The sequence below is a fragment of the Eubalaena glacialis genome, chromosome 7, assembly GCF_028564815.1.
Source record: "Eubalaena glacialis isolate mEubGla1 chromosome 7, mEubGla1.1.hap2.+ XY, whole genome shotgun sequence".
Lineage (NCBI taxonomy): Eukaryota > Metazoa > Chordata > Mammalia > Artiodactyla > Balaenidae > Eubalaena > Eubalaena glacialis.
The window spans coordinates 20363804-20382589 of record NC_083722.1 but is presented as its reverse complement, the minus strand read 5'-3'; the positions used below and the strand labels follow the sequence as shown (position 1 = coordinate 20382589).

At 44.6% G+C, this 18786-nt stretch overlaps 2 protein-coding genes across 4 annotated transcripts in view; one reads left to right on the top strand and one right to left on the bottom strand.

The window, feature by feature from the left end:
- Positions 1-18473, bottom strand: part of CARMIL1 (capping protein regulator and myosin 1 linker 1) — a 325537-nt gene extending 307064 nt beyond the window's left edge. For 2 of the 3 annotated variants that reach the window (XM_061195770.1, XM_061195771.1), the window contains exons 1-2: positions 17855-18473; positions 13673-13770 (exon numbers count right to left, since the gene is read on the bottom strand). In XM_061195770.1, the coding sequence (XP_061051753.1) occupies positions 13673-13770; positions 17855-17894 (138 nt within the window). In that variant the 5' untranslated portion in view covers positions 17895-18473. The remainder of the gene's footprint in view (positions 1-13672; positions 13771-17854) is intronic. The other variant, XM_061195772.1, reaches the window with a different exon arrangement.
- Positions 1-18786, top strand: part of LOC133094976 (cytidine monophosphate-N-acetylneuraminic acid hydroxylase) — a 272381-nt gene that overhangs the window by 84908 nt on the left and 168687 nt on the right. The gene's annotated exons all lie outside the window — the stretch shown is intronic.

Genomic DNA, 18786 nt, shown 5'->3' with positions numbered 1-18786 from the left:
AGTTCTGTATGAAGTGGGTTATGATTATTTCTCAATAAGGCTTATTCTACAGGTATCTAGTTGGAGCTTACTTGAGACTCTAACCCAGTGTTTCTCAAATTTCAGTGTGCATGAGAATCACCTGAAGGGCTTGTTAAAACGGATTGCCAGGCCCTACTCGCAGTAGCTCTGGATGTGATGCCTATGAATTTGCATTTCTAACAGGTTCCCAGGTGATGCTAAAGTTGCTGTTCTCAGGACCGCACATTGAGAACCACTGGCCAAATCAATGGTTTTAAGATTAGGTATCTTAAAACAAGACAAACTTCTGTTTGGTGCCATCTGTTTTTTTTTTGTTTTTGTTTTTGTTTTATTTTTTGGCTGTGTTGGGTCTTCGTTTCTGTGCGAGGGCTTTCTCTAGTTGCGGCAAGCGGGGGCCACTCTTCATCGCGATGCGCGGGCCTCTCACTATCGCGGCCTCTCCTGTTGCGGAGCACAGGCTCCAGACGCGCAGGCTCAGCAATTGTGGCTCACGGGCCTAGTTGCTCCGCGGCATGTGGGATCCTCCCAGACCAGGGCTCGAACCCGTGTCCCCTGCATTGGCAGGCAGATTCTCAACCACTGCGCCACCAGGGAAGCCCCCTGTTATTTTTGTTATATACAGATATAGGGATCTAAGTACTTCAAAAATAAGTATTTTAAAGTGCCTATGGATTTTTAATTAAATTAACCTTAGCTATATTACAGAACATACATTTTCAGCCTTTGATATAACTTTATAAGCTAAGTATGACGAGGTATGCATTTGTTCTCTGACATTTGGGGACCCGGCTGACCTAAACCAGTGGTTCTCAACTGGGGGCAATTCTGCCACCCAGAGAACATCTGACAATGTCTGGAAACATTTGTATTTGTCAGAACCGGGAGAAGGGAGGGCTGCTGCTGGCGTCCAGTGAGTAGAGGCAGGGATGCTAGTAAAACACCCAGTAACACACAGGCAGCCCCTGACAGCAAAGAATTATTGGGTGCAAAATCAATAGCAGTGCTGCGGCTAAGAAACGCTGGTCTAACGCTTATTTAGAAAGTGAGAATCCAGCATGGCCAGGAGTCCTCAATGGTGGAAAAGCAGAGCTACACGAGCCCATGAACCCAAATAAAGCCCCTAGCATCAAACAAGAGCCATCATAACCGAAACCCAAGAGGAAGCAATCTGAGTGAGGTACCACGAACAGGTGGCGGGGCCTGTGGGAGCCCCACGAGGATGAACAGGGGCCAACTACTGATTTTTGGCTTTTTTGAGATCTGACTTGAAAGTGAAAGAGGAACTCGAGTATATTTCTAAATACATCGGGATCTACAGGGAAAAGGAGGCATAAATGTACCCACAGAAAATGCACAGTCCTGTCTTCAGAGACATATATCTCAACAATGTACATACCTAAACCCTTTCTTAAAGAAAGATTTTTTTCAAAATCCACGTACCCTTTTTAAGACCAGCAGAGTGAAAAAAATCCTAAACCCATTTGTGGAGACAGCCGATACTGGCTTCAAGAGCTCTTAGCAGAGAAAACATCAAAACAGGTATCTTGCACAGAGCCAGGAAAAGATGCAAAGTAGAAGTACTTCTCTGGGGACTTCCCTGGTGGCGCAGTGGTTAAGAATCCGCCTGCCAATGCAGGGGACATGGGTTTGATCCCTGGTCCAGAAGATCCCACATGCCGCGGAGCAACTAAGCCTGTGCACCACAACTACTGAGCCTACGCTCTAGAGCGCAAGCCACAACTACTGAGCCTGTGTGCCGCAACTACTGAAGCCGGTGCGCCTAGAGCCCGTGCTCCGCGACAAGAGAAACCACCGCAACGAGAAGCCCGCATACTGCAACAAACAGTAGCCCCCGCTCCCCGCAACTAAGGAAAGCCCGCGCCCAGCAATGAGGACCCAACACAGCCAAAAATAAATAAATAAATTTATCTTAAAAAAAAGAAAAGAAGTACTTCTTTGGGGATATTTAGATAATATATATCCAAGTAATCTATGACTATGGATACATAACCAGATTCTCATATCAGAGCATTTAGCACAGTTCACTGCAACACCCCTCGCAACAGTAACCATAGCTAAGACTTGAGGACTTACTCTATGCCAGACACTATTTAAAATATTTTATATGGAATGTCTCATTTAATTTTCAAAACAAGTCTAAAGGTAGGTTCTATTATTATACCCATTCTATGGTTAAAAAATGTGAGGCACCGAGAGGTTAAATAACTTGCCCATAGTTAGTAGTTTTAGGATTCTAACCCAGGCAGACTGATCCCATAACACAGAGGAAGCCGCTAAGAGAGTGGGAAGTATAAAATGTCTGCAAAGATATTTAAAAAGAAAAAAAAAGCCATCCCTGAATTTCAGGCTAACTATACCACAAGCATCACTCTCCAGAATATGAAAGTATGGAGCCCTGCTCCGATGGGTAGAGAAACTGTCTATTCCCAGAGAACACAGAGCCTGCCAAAAAGGACCCGAGTATGAAGGCTTCCTGCACACACAGCATTGCTGACAACACTTGTTCAGTTCCACGGACAACCTGAGCGTATCTGATGTAAAGACAGATGCTTCATTAAGTCTCTGCAGTGAGAACTCACAAACGGGAGGATGCTTAAGAAACTCTAAGTGACAAAGTGCTAACAGCCTCTCCTTTGCTCCAGTTGCTTTGTTAAGAAGCAACACTAGACAGGAAGAAATGGACCGACTTCTTGCATCCAGGCCTTGTGGAGAAAGACAGAAATATTGACAGAGATGACCTACCATGTTCCTCGCAGAGACCACTTAGAGGAGTGTAAAACTGATGGAGGGTTAAGGGCTACTGGAGCTTCAAAAGATTTTTTTCTAGAGAGGAGAACTGTTGAAACGGAAACAGAACTTCACAGTTAATTCACCAATGATGAATTTTGAGGGGGTAAAAGTTCTGATAAGGAGCAGGATGCCCAGGAGATTGAAATGGAGACAGCCACACAAGCCAAGTGCCGCATGAACTAAGCCTTTCTCTGCAGGCTGGTTTTGATTTCCATCAGCACAGGCAGTGCCTGTGATTCAGTGAACTAAGTTGTACAAAAAGTTTCCCCAGACTGCAACATTTTTGCTACCCCAAGGATGCAGGCAAAAAACAGAAACTGGCTCATGGAGACTTAAAGGAAAAAGGGCTGAAATGTTCCAAGCGCCAAACTGATCTGTCCAAGAACCACAAGTACTTCTCTCCAGGTCTCGGTTTCATTCTCATGCCTAAGAGGGATGATCCAATCTTCTTTTGGTTGCTAGTGACAACCGATTTCAGACAGATGAATTCAGGAAACCGAAAATGCCCACAGGTAACACCTAACCAACCAGCCTGTACTTCACTAGCCATATTTTAGCTCAGATTCAACAAGAGAGTGTTGCTGGGCCCCTTAGGCCTGGGAGTCAGGAATCAAACTGCAGAGAAACTGTCTTAAAAGAGACTTTGCAAGACTTCGGAAATCTCAGCAACTTCCCCACTTCTGGTTCTATTTTTTCCCTTGTCTCTTCCACACTGGGACTGAGAATGTAACTCTGAAAATGGAAGGGGTCCTATGTGCTTGTTTTCTGATCAGCATAAGAGGTTCCCTGAGGAACCTCATCCCACCTGCTAGTCTTGGAAAGAAAGATAACCCCAGGCAACATGGTACCCCAGGGCAGCACTGAAAGGAGAGAAATGCAGGCTGAACACTCGAGGGACTCACCAAGGAAGATGGGGCTCCAGGAGCAGCTGCGCGTGGGAGGAGAGCCCAAGGGTCCTCGTGACCTGGACACACCCCCTCAGGGGTGGGGAGACAGGGAAAGGGTGAGGTAGTGGGAAGAGAAGCAAGAACTACTCTGCAGGTGCAGGTGGGGTGGGGAAGGACCATGCCACTTACGAGATGGATGTTAGCTACACAGGTGAAGTCAATTGCCTTCAGAACTGCCTGAGAGAAAAAGCAATGTCTCCTTTCCTTATGATACTAAAATATCTTCTAAGACACCAGACGAGCTGTACATGCATATTGGTTTAGGGTTCTTCTTAGCTACATTTCATCCAATGAAAGCGCCATGGGCCTTATCAGTTGCACATCTGCTCAACTACCATCCATCAGAGCCTCAAGGACCCAAGGTAAGAAAGTCTTGAGACCAGAGCAAAGACCAAAGATCTAAATTGTATCATGCAGTCTCACATCAAGCTGGGGTTCAGCCAAGAAAAAGCTGTGGCTGATTCAGCAGAAGCCAGGGCCAAGCAAGACCTGGGACTCCGGAACCCACCAGCAAACACCAGAGCCACAGGACTCCTTGCCTGCAAACGTACTCCAGTAGAAGACAATGACGCATCCACCCAGGCAGACTTAAAAGGGCCCTAAACTGCAAGGAAAAAGTTTGCCTCGGGAGCTAGGGTCCAAGGAGTCCTTGCCTAAGAAATATAAGGACCTGAAAAAAGAGAACCAGCCATTCTGCTAAGCAGACCTTTCTAAAGACAATAAAATTAATGAGGTGGGGGAATTATTCTCTACTGAGACTTCCTGAATAACAATCAGGTGAAAAATACATCCTTTAAAAAGTCTGTCAGGCAGCAATTCCACTGCCAGGAATTTATCCAAGAAAAATAAAAGTGAGGATGTGTCACTTATAAGGCAAAATACTGGAAGCAACCTAACTATCTCATTATAAGTGTTAGATGAATTATGGTATACCTCTCAAGTGGGGTAATAGAGTGCCAGGCAGAAATTCAAAACATTTTATATATATATATTATATATATGTATTATATATTATATATATAATATATAATACATATATATAATATATATATATAATTGTCATGGAAAGCTTTGACCTCAAAAAGTAAAATTTAAAAGTAGGTTACAAAATAGGATTCAGGATTCCATTTTAAAAACAGATCATATAGTTTATGTATGTTAGCATAGAAAAATTTTTTCCAATGATTACATCCAAATTGATAGGACTAGGTGATGCTTCAGTTTTGCTATCTTATATTTTATAACTTTTTAGTAATTCAAATAGCATAGATACTTTCAAAATTTTTAAAACAACAAGAAGAAAACTTTTACTTGGCCAAAGCAATGTGCAGCTGGTACTCTTCACTTGGCCGACTGCACCCACACCAATGTTTCCTACAGAGTCTGGAGAACAGATTCTGTGATGCCACACACTGCATTCCCCCCTTCAAGAGGCACAATCCACAAAAGCCCATTAAAGACTCTGAGAAAGTCTGTTTAATTCAGTTTTAACAGTGTTTGCCAAACATTTGTGATCCCAAAACACCTACAGCTTAAAAGGCTCACTGGTAAAGTAGGATGAGTCCAAAGCAAGGCGATCAGAACAGTGGAAAGTCTGAAAGCAATGTCCTCCAAGGATTAAGATTTGTAGGAAGTGAGCATATTTCGCCTGAGGACTAAAAGACCAAGGAAAGACATAACTGTCTTCAAATACCTGACCCGCACTCATGTAGGAGGGAGCAAAATTGTCCTATGATGTTCCAGTAGACTACGTTACAGTGAATTCAGAGAAGTTACTGAGAAGCAGGTTCCAGCCTGAACTAAGAAAGGGCTTTCTGGGATTCTTGCTTTTCCCATCACCAGAAACACTGAAGCAGAAAGTGGATACTCAGCTATCAGGGATGCTACAGAAGCAACTTCTCATAGGCTAGGGTGCATGGTTAGATGGCTACCAAGAGTCCTCCAGCCTCAAGATCTTCTGGGCAGCAATCAAGAGGGGCCAGGTCTGAAGAAACTTCCCCAGAGTCAGCTTAAGCCAATCTGTCCACACCAGATCCTGTCTGGAGGACACGCCTACTCATCCCAGTCGATGCCCGTAAATGTCTCCTGAGACCCCAAAGCCCAGGGATCAGTAGGAATGGACACACCTGCCTCCTTAGTGGGAACTCAGCACATTCATCTCAAACCTTTGCCACAGGCTGGAGATGCTCTAAGCACAGTTCAGGGCATTTGTACAGCCCTGCTTCTACTTCTAAGAGGACTTGCTGTGCACCCAGCATGTCTAAAGAGACAAAGATACCTGCTGGCCAAGGTTCATCGAGAGATAACGTTTTCAAAAAAGAAAAATTCTCTCCCAAACAACCAAGATGAAAGAAAGGACCCAATGGGTGAAAGTGAACAGACTTTTATGTAAACACACACACACACACACACACCCCCCACCCCAAGCATCCTTCTTTCCTCCCTTTATTTTACCCCTCTTTTCTCAAAGAGTTGGAGAAAGTGAGAGAGAGAGAGGGAGAGAGAGAGGGAGAGAGAGAGGGACAGACAGAGGGAGAGACAGAGGGAGAGAGAAAGTGTAATAGGGCACAGGAAGATTTAGACAACAATAGGCCCCATATATACCAATCCAAATTTTTGTACTCTGTTCAAAGACAACAAGCTTTTTAGAAAGGGGAAGAGTTCTATCCTTCATCAGATTTTAGTTGCATTTTCAATCTACTTTAACAATGGATATTAACAGCGTTTCTAATGAAATGAAACATAAAGGTGTTACAGTAACCTTTCACTAAAGCCTTTCTGTTTTGTTTTCTCTGTACCTATTTTACAACTATGGAAAATGAGTTCTTCCAATTCATGGCATATTCTAGTTAGATTTCCCGGCTCCTCCTTGTCCACAATGGCCCCTTCACAAGACTCGAACACTCCCTCTCCTCCCCCAGGGTGTACCTAAATGCCCCTTCCCAGGGTGCCTAAACCCCAGAGGCTGGAAAAGAGTATCTTTTTAAGAACAATGAAAAGTTACACCAAGGCTGGTGTATGTTCAACAGCTTCTTGCCCAAGGTCATTTGACTCACCTAACCCAACTACAAAAGAAACTGGGGCAGATGCAGATGAGAAAGTAGAATGTAAATGCAGCTCAGGTAACAAGTTCAAGTTGGCCAGAACTGTCTACTGGAAACATGTGCCCAGAGCCATAGCCTGCCTCCAACCCCTACCCAGAGATCAGCGGGGGCTGACTCCAGGTCTGAGTTGGGGTAAATTCTGAAGTACTCAAACACCGATTATTTTATTTTGAGTTTCCCAGAGCTTTTGCAGGACCCTTGGCAACAATGTGTGCTCTCTGATACCTACTCCTGAAGATTGTTTCAATGTTGTTGCTATTTTCTAAAGCTCAATTTTCTAGTCATGTAACTTCACCCAGGTGCTTGGAAAATTACCTATGCACTGAATTGTAAGTGATCCTTAAAAGTTGAGGCTCCTAAAGTTCCACAAAGAGAACTGTTCAAATTACCCAACAACTGGTACAAGAGCCTCCTGCAGAGGGAAGTAAACCCGGAGGCCTAGAACAACGATTTTCCAATAGCATTCTTTAGAAGCGGCTACAATCTACAAACATCTGATGTGAATTTCATTCTTACTTCTATTTTAACTGCTGGGATAAAACACAAACACATGATTTGCTGTTACACCAAATTTAACTTATTGGAGATCAACAATGAGGTAAGCTTCGCTGTCAGGATACCCCACTTTTGTGCAGAGCTCAGGATAAAGTGTCTCCTGACATCTCTATTTCCTTGGAAAGCATCCTGAGATTGCAAAAGTAGCTATTTTAAAAACTGTGAAATTTGTACTACTTAAAGGGTAAATAGGGAGTCTCTCTATACTAAGGAGCCAAAACAAAATCCAATCTCCCCTCTATTTCTAAGTTATGTTCATCAAAACACCTCACACAAATCACTGATTGGGTTTATACTAGTATTTTGGATTTTAACTATAAACTTGCAAAACACACTTACACTCCTAAAATAGCACTATTTTATTGGTCCCATGGAAAATTATGTGTTTTAAAAGGGTACAACTGATTAAAAAAAAAAAAAAAAAGTCTGGAAACCATCGGCTAAGGTTGATGTCACCTGAAAGTAGCTGCAAAACGTAATTTCCAGAGTGAATATTTGTCTGAGAAGTGACTATGCCATGGGTCGTGCTGCTGAATCAAGTTAGGTATTAGAGACAGGGGAATTAGGAAAATATTAAACAGACTAGCCACAAAAAATGAGCATGGCCTCGTGTAAAAGAACAATGCTTTCCGTATCAGAGACTGAGGTTTAAACTAATTCCTGATTATGTGGGCCAGATGCTTACAAAACTTTTAGGTGAGAGATGTTCCCTTTTCAATGCATTTTTTAAAAATAAACAGGTAGGAGTAGAGTTTATATTTTAATGAAAGACAGCACTGCCACCAAAATATTTTAAGGATACATGTTACCCCAAATAACGTCCTTTTACTTTTCCTCGTCTTAAAGTTAACTTATTCCAATCAAGCCGAATCCAGATGCTCAAAAGTTATAAATAAATAGCCAAACAAGAGAAAATACATTAAAGAGATTCAGGTTAACTTTTCAAAAGAAAATAAATGAACGATGGATGAAGTGTTTTCAAAGGGAACAGGTGAACAAACTGACATGGTTACATTTCCATGCCATTCCTCGACATGCTCAGCCTAATGAGAAAGGGAGTCCTGCTTCTGCCCCATTTTAAGAGGGATGTGGAAGAACAAGGGGTTGGCAAAGATGATCGAACCCAAATTCCAAAGTGAAACAGGAAAAACAAAGCTGAGACCAGGAACGGATCTTCCACACACTTCAGAGGCACCATTCTGGAGCGAGACACACATTCCTCTCCCGCAGACGACCAACAGCAGGAGCGTGGGTGGGGGACCTTGCTTTCCCCCGACAACATTTTTCTTTCAACCATTAGTCCTCAAAAAAAAAAAAGGCCAGGCAATACCAAACTGCCTGGATCACACATGCATTGCTGGTAGGACTACACAATGACTCAGCCATTCTGGAAAATGGAAAACGACGGCTTCTAAAAAAAAAAAAAGACAATTCCTATACAAACACACAATTATACTCTTTGGCATTTCAAAGGGAGAAATGGAGACTTATTTTCACACCAAAATCTATAAACAAATGTTTATATCGGTTTTATTCCTAAGAGCCCCAAACTGGAAACAACTTACAAGTCTGTCAGTGGGTGAGCAGTGGGTGAACAAAGTGTGGTACATCCATACCATGGAACACTCCTCAGAAACAACAACGAAAAAGGAACAATGGATACACACAACTTGGATGAATGTCCAGGGAATTATTAGAAGCGAAAAGAGCCAATCCCAAAAAGGCACATATACTGTGTGATTACACTATCCAACATTTTTGAAGCGACAAAATTATGGAAGTGGAGAACAGATCAGGGGCCACCAGCAGTCAGAGAAGTGGCGGGTGTGTGGGTGTGGCCCTGAAAGGCAATGTGAGGGATCTCTATGGTGGTGGAAATGTTCTGCATTTTCCGGTATCAGTGTCAACATCTTGACTGTGGTCATGTCCCACAATTTTGCAAGATAGAGGAGACTGGATAAAGGGTACAGAGGATCTCTCTGCATTACTTCTTATAACTGCAGGTAAACCTACAATTACCTAAAAACGCAAAGTTTAATGGGAAAAAAATGTGTAAATTAAATTACACTTTAAAAAGTCCAGGTACTACAAAACTTGGATGGAGATTCAAGTAGCATATGGGAGGAAGGACTAAGAGTCCAGGGAACACAGAATCTCTTCCTGACGACATCCCCTAAAGACAACAGAGAAAGGTAGTACAGCAAAAGATCACATGGTGCCAGTGTGTGGCTTGCGGCAGACCTGCCCACCACTTAGATAAAAAGTACAGGCCAGGGACTTCCCTGGCGGTCCAGTGGTTAAGACTCCGTGCTCCCACTGCAGGGGGCACGGGTTCGATCCCTGGTTGGGGAAACTAAGATCCCACATGCCGAACAGCACGGCCAAAAAAAAAAAATCCCAAAAACGTACAGGCCAAAGAACTGTCCGCCAGGAGGACACTCCAAGTGACAGAAAGCCTGTTCTAGTCTGTTCCATGTTCCCTTTAACTGTTCCCAAAGGCACCAGCTTGGACCTGTTCCATCCCAGTTTCCCAAACTATGGCCAGTAGGGTCTCTGGCCATATAAGTTTGAGAAAGACAGTATACTTTCACTCATTCTGAGAAACCTACTACGCACAGAGGTGTACCAAAGGCTCTGAATCAAAGCCAGGCAGTAAAGACGCTGGTTTATCTTTGTTTACCACTTGACTGTCAAACTTGTTTGACCATAGAACACTCTTCCCCCGAACATCGATTTCTGATTTCACTGGACCAGCGCATACCTTAGGAATTTGGGATCTCGTCAGTTGCACTCCAGCCAGCTTAAAAGGTACCATAAACTATGAATAAATATTGGCCTTATAGTGAACTAAGCTCAATCCCTCAATAAAGGCAGTGAATACTTGGGCATGGAAAGAATAGGCATTTTCTGTGCCACTGAAAAAACAGAATGCACAACGCTTTGGTTCCTTCTGCTTTATCATTTGTTGGGTGTTCATCGTGTGCTAGGCATTGCGCTAAGCACTGTTAAGATACATCCCAGTTAAGCTACAAAGAAACCATATACAAATAGAAGGTCTGTTTCATTAGAGAAAGGAATTGAGGCTGAACAATGTTATAAAGTGGCTAGGCTGCAGTGTGAACTAGGCATGACTCAAGGTCCAAGGCCTTAACTGCTGAGTCCTACTGCCTCCCTAAAAGAGGGGAGGATAAAGTTCATGTGATGGTCATTAGAAACAGGTGGTGGGAAGAGACCTGTTCAACCAGTCCCAACTTTCACCTGATCCCAATTGCAAGAAAAAGAATCAGCTTTACGCCCAGCCGTTCTCCACCCCGTATCCCTTGCTCCAGCTGTACTTAGTATCTGCCTCTAACATGCTAAGCTCTCTCTGGCTTCCAGGCATATTCTGTTTCCTTTGTCTATAACATGCCTCTGCTCTCTTCCCTTAGTAACTCTTATTCATCCATTGGGTGTCAGTTTACCTTTGCCTTCCTTCTGGAAGTCTTCCCTGACCTTCAGGCCTGAGTCAGGGGTTCCTCCCATGTGCCCCCAATCATCTTGCTTATAGCACATCTCAAAGCACTGCCTGTAGAGATGTTTACCTCCCAACTCGACTCTGAGCTCTGGATCCCATGAAGTCAGAATCTATGTCCATCTTGTACATCTGGCACATGGGAGAGGCTCAACAAGTGTGGAACCAAGCAATGTATAATGTTATCAATCAATCAGTCAAATCCACACAAGGGAGCACTAATCCTTCTAAAGTCCAAATCTTCCTGAAAGTTTGCAACCACTGAACAACAAGCCAAAGGATATTTTCTATTTTGAGCATAATGGGGAAGTGGATAGGCTCTGAGTGAGACAGATCTGGGTTCAACTCCCAGCTCTGTCATTCATTAGCTGGATGACCTGAAACAAGTTCCTTTAGCCTCTCCAAATCTCAGTTTCCGCAAATACAGATGTAAATAGTGCCTACCTCAGAGGGCTGCTGCTGGAGCGAATACGGCAATGCATAATCAAGTGTCCAACAGAGCCTGCTGAATAAACATTAGCTCTTATGACCATGAGAAGGAAGATGAAGATAAACCCTCTACAAAAGATAAGCTAGAAATAGCATAAAGTCTCAAGTGTGAAAAGAAGGAACCAAGTCCTATATAACACACTCCCAGCTTTATAAGGAAGGACACTAAGAGAGGGGGCGGGGGGCACTTGGGGAAAAGGAACAAGAAATAAAAATCAGAACAGAAATACTGATTTAAGCCAATTCAGGTATACCCTATTTTACTGAACTGACAGCCAAAAGAAAGTCAGAAATGCAAATTATAAGGAGATTCCCAATGTTTTAATTTAAGTAACTGAATTTCTCTGAATTCAGAAACTCCAAAATCAACGACTTAAAGAAGGTTAATTCATAGACCATCCTGCTCAAACCTGAAGCTTGTCAAAGCTTGAATATTTTTATTAACAGTTCCTGCCCCTGCAAGTAAGGAACAGGCAAGACAAGTTTACCCCAAGCCACTAAAACTGCTTAGATTCCAGATTTGGGGAGATAAATGCTTAAATTCAAATACATTTGTAATTTGGTTACAACCTTAATCAACTCCAGCTGATGTTAAGAGCCCCTCCCCCCCAACAACATCTTAACCGTAAGTACCAATCATAACTATTCTTTAATTCTTTTATTACACTGGACATGTAAATTTGTCCTTGCAGTTTTAACTTTGCAAATTTTACTCATGGCATGGGTTTATGAATACTACTCTGATCAATAGTGACCATACCAAATAATACCACATACCATGTTAGACTGTTGCAGGAAACCTACTTCATATTTAAATTGTATAAAGGTGAATCCATCTTGTGAAGATTTACTGTAAACGTATAAAACAACAAATGGCAGGAACAAAATTTCTTCTCTCTGCACTACCACTGCCAAAATATACCTCTACCCTATGGCTGAACAACAATAAGTAAAACATACTTTAAGGAAACTTACTCTTTATTAAAACTAAATAAAGCAGAATGATGACACCAATCATTTCTGCTATTGACAACCCTAATGATGCAGTCTGTGTGAACACATTTCATTACAGGGCAAAAGTCACTCTATCAAGTTTTTCCACTTCAATTTCTCTGCCATCCTGATTTGTACACAGAGAAATAGAAGTCATCCATCAATAGCACAATCCTTCCATCCACAGGGGAAGGCAGTCAGATATTTCAAAAGATTCTCAAGACAGATGGTATCAGTAAGATACTTCAAATTCTGTGGCAACTTCAACTGAAGAAACAGAATATTAAAAATATTCTCTTTTAATGACATATGCTTGGGATTTATTTTAAAATACTCCAGAAGTGTGAGGGGGGGGAAACGGTGATGAGATAAAACAACATTGTCGAAATGCTGAAAACTGTTGAAGCTGGATGAAAAGTATACAAAGTTCAATATACTGTTCTCTACTTTTGCATATGTTTAAAATTTTCTAATGATAAAAAGATAAACAAAAAGATGTAACCGAATATTCTCTCCAACAAAAACACAAACAAGGTGTATTTACCTAAGCTTAAATTAAGGTTTGCCACAGTTTCAACACAGAAACCACTAAAACACCACAAAAGGCTTTTCACCTCTCTAAAGGTACAACTCAGGCACTGACAACTCCCTAGCAATCCTGTGCTCAACAAGGGCCAATCCCTCAGCCCCCCAGCAACTCTTCTCACAAGCTAGAGGGAGGAGCAGCTGGCATTTCCCTCCCAAACACCAAAAACCAATTTAAAAAGACAAGTGTTTTCTTCGCCTTCTCAGACCATCACCCCGAGATGGCTGCGGATATAACATTTGAGAAAATTTAATAATTAAACTGACATAGGAGGAGTTTAAAAAATTCATCTCAAGTCCTCACAAATAAAATCAGATAATCAGCCACAACAAAGATAATACGCAAGCTCCCTTTAACATCCAACTTTGAATAACTTGAAAATGGTCTCTAGGAGATGACCTAGATGCGGGTGACTTCTTACAACATTAAGAAAGACAATTTTTGAAAACTTCGGTCTCTAAAATTTAAATTAACCCTACTTTTAACTTTTAGTGGACAAATATTCCAACTAACCTAGGACAAAATGGGCATCAGAACTTTCGAACAAAATATAAAACACAGAACCAGTGCTGCATGAAAATTAGGCAATCAAAACAATAGAGGGGAAAACCATTTTTACTTCCAAACTTTTTTTTTTAAGAAAAACATTACTTACCAGCACTTTGTTTTCAACTTTGTCTCCCTTCACTTCCAACTTTACTTTCTTCTTCAATGCAATCTTTATCTTTCTGCCAATAACATCCTTTATGCTTTCTGAAAGAAAGGAATAATTTTGTTATATTCTTTTATTAATAAGAGAAAAGCATTGGGGAGGACAGCATCTGAAGGAGCATTTTTTGATTGTTTTTTTATTGTTGTCTTTGTTTGTTTGTTGTTGCTTGTTTTAACAAGCCTGATAGTTATTGGTTAACAAGTATTTGATGAACGCCTACTTTGTGCCTTGGACCGTGTGCTCAGATGCTGAGGCAAATATAAAAGCATATGATATAATACCAGTCCATGCAAGGCATGATATAATCTTGCTGGGCAAAGAGGATAAGCACACACAAAGAAAAAAAAAAAGAAGCAAAGTCAGGCAGTAGCATAGAGCACTATATTGCAGGCACTATATTGCAGGCAGGCAGACCATAAGCACAACAGGAATTCATAAAATCCCTTGGCTGGTTACCTCTGGCCCCCAGCAGACTCTGTGTTCATGGCAGTGCCATATACATATTATCATTTTCTAGGAGTGCCTTAACATGAAGGTTGGGAAATATGGCAAAGAACCAGAACCGGCCCAAACAATTTAGTCAGGGTGCTCCTGGCCATCTGTCCTTTCAAAATCTTCGTACCACCACATCCCCAAAGAGTGGTCAAAGGCGGAACTGAGAGAGAAGGGGAGACTTGAAAAGTTGGATGGTAGCGGGAAGGCCCTTCTGGGACTCCCGTGAGGACCCCAAACTGAACAGGTCCCAAATCAAAGTCACTATTTTCCCTGCTCCTCCTCTGGCCCTTAATGAAGCTAGAAATCTTGTTTATCTCCAACTCCATTCTCTCAGGGAGCCAGTCACCTACTCTCCTAGGACCACCTCCTAAACAGCTCCTGACCCGTGGGCTTGATCCTGCATTCAGTGCCTCAGAATCTCTCACCGAGACTAAGCCTACCACCTCCAACCTATCAGCCCCCTGTACCACACCTCCCTCAGAACTAAAGCGACCCTTCCAAAGCCACAGATCTGATCATGTCCCTCTTGCTCTATGAGTCACAGTCATTTTTGGATGAACCCAAACCTTACAGCAGGCCACTCAAGGCCTTTCACACTCTTCCAGCTTAACTTCTCAGCACCGCCCAATTATCTCTATCCTCTCCATCCTTTACACCCCTAGGATCCTGTATATATTATTCTCTGTCCTGGGCTGCACTTTCCTTATTCTCCTGCTGGTTAGAGTCTACCTTCCTTCAAAACATAGCAAACTCCTTTATACTCCCACCACTCTGAATTGTGTATTATAATCATTTTGGTTTATTCATATATTCAACAAATATACCTAGTGTGCCAACTACTCTACTAGATGCCGGGCTAGAGATGACCCCTGTCTTCCACAAGTGCTTACCATCTAGTGGATGATTGTAAGCCACTAGATGGATTGATGTCACTAGATGAATCTGCACTCACTACCATGAGATCATGGACAAGAAGATACATGAAGGTTTCAGGGAGGAGGGGACCCTTGAGCTGAAGCTTGAAGGAGTAGGAAATAGACCACTGGTTTCCAAAGCGCAGTGTACAATACAATCCATTGGGGTGCAGGAAGAAAACAGAATTTCTACTTCTATTTGCAACGTGTTTCAGTTTATGTTTTAGATTACACACAGTAAATGAAGTATGCATGCAGCTTAACAAATAAATATATACTTATTAAGGGGTGATCAAAATATTCTTATTGGAAACCCACCACAAAGAGTTTAGAGCCACTCAGATAAGAAGAGTGAAAGAGGGGAGGATAGGGCAGTGCCAGCAAAGAGAAGGGCATGGGAACAAGAGAAAGTACAGTTTGCCCAGGGAACAGCAATGAGGTGGAATGTCGGCGGGGGCGGGGGATAGGTCGGGGAGCTCATTGCACGGGGAGTTCTCTAGGCAGCTCCTATCTTATCAGAACTCAAAACGGGTACAGGCTACTCGTCCCTCCCCTAAAAAGAACTGTGGGAAATGAGCATCTGAAAGTGATTTAAGAATATATACACAAAGAAAAAGATGGGAAAGTTATATACCCATAGGTCAAAAGTAGCTATCTTGGAGTGGTAACATGGGTGACATATATTCTCATTCTTCTCTGCATTTAATTTTTTTAAATAAAAAGCCTGTATTACTTTAATAATCAGAAAGATACACATTTTTTAAATGCCTTGGGGGATTAGCTTCAGGGACTATATTGAGGTTTTCACATGGTTGCCATTTTGAATTGATGAGAGCAGAACTCCTGCAAGCACTTGAAATTAGAGACTAAAGCAGATGCAGGAATTTCCCCTAGCCCAGGCCAATTAGACCATTTAAAGGCCCAGAAAAATCATATTGGGCCTATCACAAAAACATTTGTCCCTTGTTTGAAAGATATGTGAGATGGGCAGGACTCGATAAACACAAAAATTCCATTTCTAGTTAAGGGTTAAATTCAACTGTTAAAATATACCAAAGGATTTATTTTGAGGACCGTCAATATAAACCAGGTACCTTATTTCCATCCTATCCTTCATCGCCCTTTTTCTTGGGTAATCACCTAAACTTTTCACCACCAGGCTCAAGGACAACTAATTAAAAACTCTGCCACCTTCTTTAGTTATCCTTATCCCCTGGCCGGCGAGGCAAACCCTCCCCTAAATTCTCTTTCTCAGGACCTCTGGAGGCATCTTCAGAGGTTCTGGGTGTTTGCTTCCTTCCCGGAAGGGTGTTGGAAAGATCTCAGCCTCCCAGAACTGGATGGACCACTCACTCCCAGTGGACTCTACAGGGTTGGGGAGAGAAGAGGCATGATTGGGGGGGAGGGTGGGGTAGACTTTATACCCTAAATTCGGTAGCTAGGTTTAATTCAACAAAAGCAGAAGCTTCCATCTTCCATACAAGCCTAGCAACAGCTTCTTTACATCTAGTTTCACCTGCTGAGTTAACAGTCACTAATGGAAGAGCACACACAAACTCCTCCAAAGTATTACTGCTAAAAGGTGAAACAGAGGGGCAAATTCCTCAGATGCAGATGAATGGGCGGTTAGAACTCGTCAGCACCGATTAAACATCATCTTTCTGAGCTGTAAGCTGTGTAGTGTGCCAAGAATGGGACAGTAGGAATATAGGTCACTGGGGCTCAAAACACACACGCACACAGAAACACATACCTTGTTACAATACAACATGCTACATACACACACACGCTTAAACGCTTGGTTTTCCGAACACTCTTCCCCCCAAACCTCATTTGAGCTCTGCCATTCTAACCCTCCACATAATTAAGTTAAACCCCAAGACAAAATATTCACCCCCCCCAAAAAAAAACCCTCAAGGGACTCAAACAATGGGTCACCTTGCATAGGGTACCACACACGGGTTCCCTAAGAGATCCGGGATGGGGAGAATCGGTAGGTTAATCATTACTGAAATAAGGCTTTTATCATTAACCCTCAATTTCCTGGCCCGAGTTTGCGTCAGTCCTGTAACCCTTTCGCTCCCAGTTCGCTAGGCGAAGCCACGCCTTGCTAGGCTCAGTCATTATACCGGACTAGCACCCCCCTCCCCCAAGTCTGTACGTCACAGGGGCACCTCCCGCCGGTTATTTCCTGGGGACTGGGGGGTCCTGGCACGTGCCGGAGGCGACCCACTGTGCGCTCGCCAGCCCTCCCGGTGCTGGGCTTTCCCGGACTTCCCGAGTTGGGGACACTGGGCTGGGCGCTGTAAAGGAGTCTCCTCGCTTCCAGAACTCCCCAGACCCTGGCAGACCGCCCCCTTCTTCCGCCAACCTGGACCCCCGGTCGCGGCGGAAGGAGGCGCCTGGGGGGGGGGGTCTCCCAGCGGCGCAGCAGAGTGCGCTCCCGGGGCTCCCGATTCCTCCCCGCGCCGGCCCTCTCCGGACTCGGCTTTGCAAGCGGTCAGATGGGAACAAACTTCCCGGCGCCCCCCAGCGACGCTGCCCGACACCACTCCGACCCCAGGGGCGCCGGGACTTCGCGGGACGCACGGGAGGGCAGAGGTGGGAAGGGAGGTGGAGGTGAGGGGGACGCAGAGGGGGAGGTGAGGGGGACGCAGAGGGGGAGGTGAGGGGGACGCAGAGGCAAAAGGAAAATCACCCACCGCGCGACTCTTACCTATCAACTCCCTGGGCACCTCGGAGCTCTCCTCGGTCATGGTGGCCTTCTTTCTAGGTGCGGGGGTGCTGCAGGTCCAACTCTTGATTTACAGCTCCCCACCCTACCCTGAACCCCTCAATTTCTTAGAGGCAGATGCAGCTTGCAAATGGGAATAGGCAAGAAAGCGGGGGCGGAGATAGAATTTTGCCGCGCCCCCCGCCCCACCAAAAAAAAAAAAAAAGAGTTGCAAATCCGAGGTGGGTTTGCGGCTGCTGCTACATGACGCCTCCTTGCAGTTGCTGGCGGCGGAACGGAGACCCGGCAAGATTGGGAGCGGGCGCGGGGCGGCTGCGGCTCGCGGCTCGCGGCTCGCGGCTCCCGGCGGCGCTGCTCCGGCTGCTGGCAGCTCCCGCCCGGTTCCGGCGCCGCACCTACGGCCCTAGGTGAAGGCGGAAGGCGTGGGGAGAGGCGGGGAGAGCGGCGCGGGGCGGGGGACTAGGGTTTCCTCGCGGTCCTGCTGGGCTTCATCGGGGCGGGGGCAGCTTCGGCGCTCCTCCTCCTCCTCGTTTTCCTCCTCCTCCTCCTTTTCTTCCTCCTCCTCCTTCTCCTCCTCCTGCTCTCCTCCTCCAGCGTTTCCTCCTCACCTCGCGAGACCCGGCCTCCCGCGCCCAGGCTCACGTTCCCCGGCGTGGGGCGCACAGCCCGGCGGCACGCGGCGCGGGGCTGCGGCGGCGGCGGTCACGGTGCCCCTCCTCGCAGCCTCCCTCCCGAACCGCTGAAGCCCTGCGTCTGGAGAGGGGGCGAGAGAGCCCGGGAGCCATCTGCTGGCTGCTGGGGAGGACAGCCCGATTCCCCGTCCCCACCTCCCGGCGGGCCGAGGGCGCCAGGGGATGGGAGGCTGCAGGCTCGCGCAGATTCCGCAGACCCGTCTGCACGGAAACCGGGTCTTT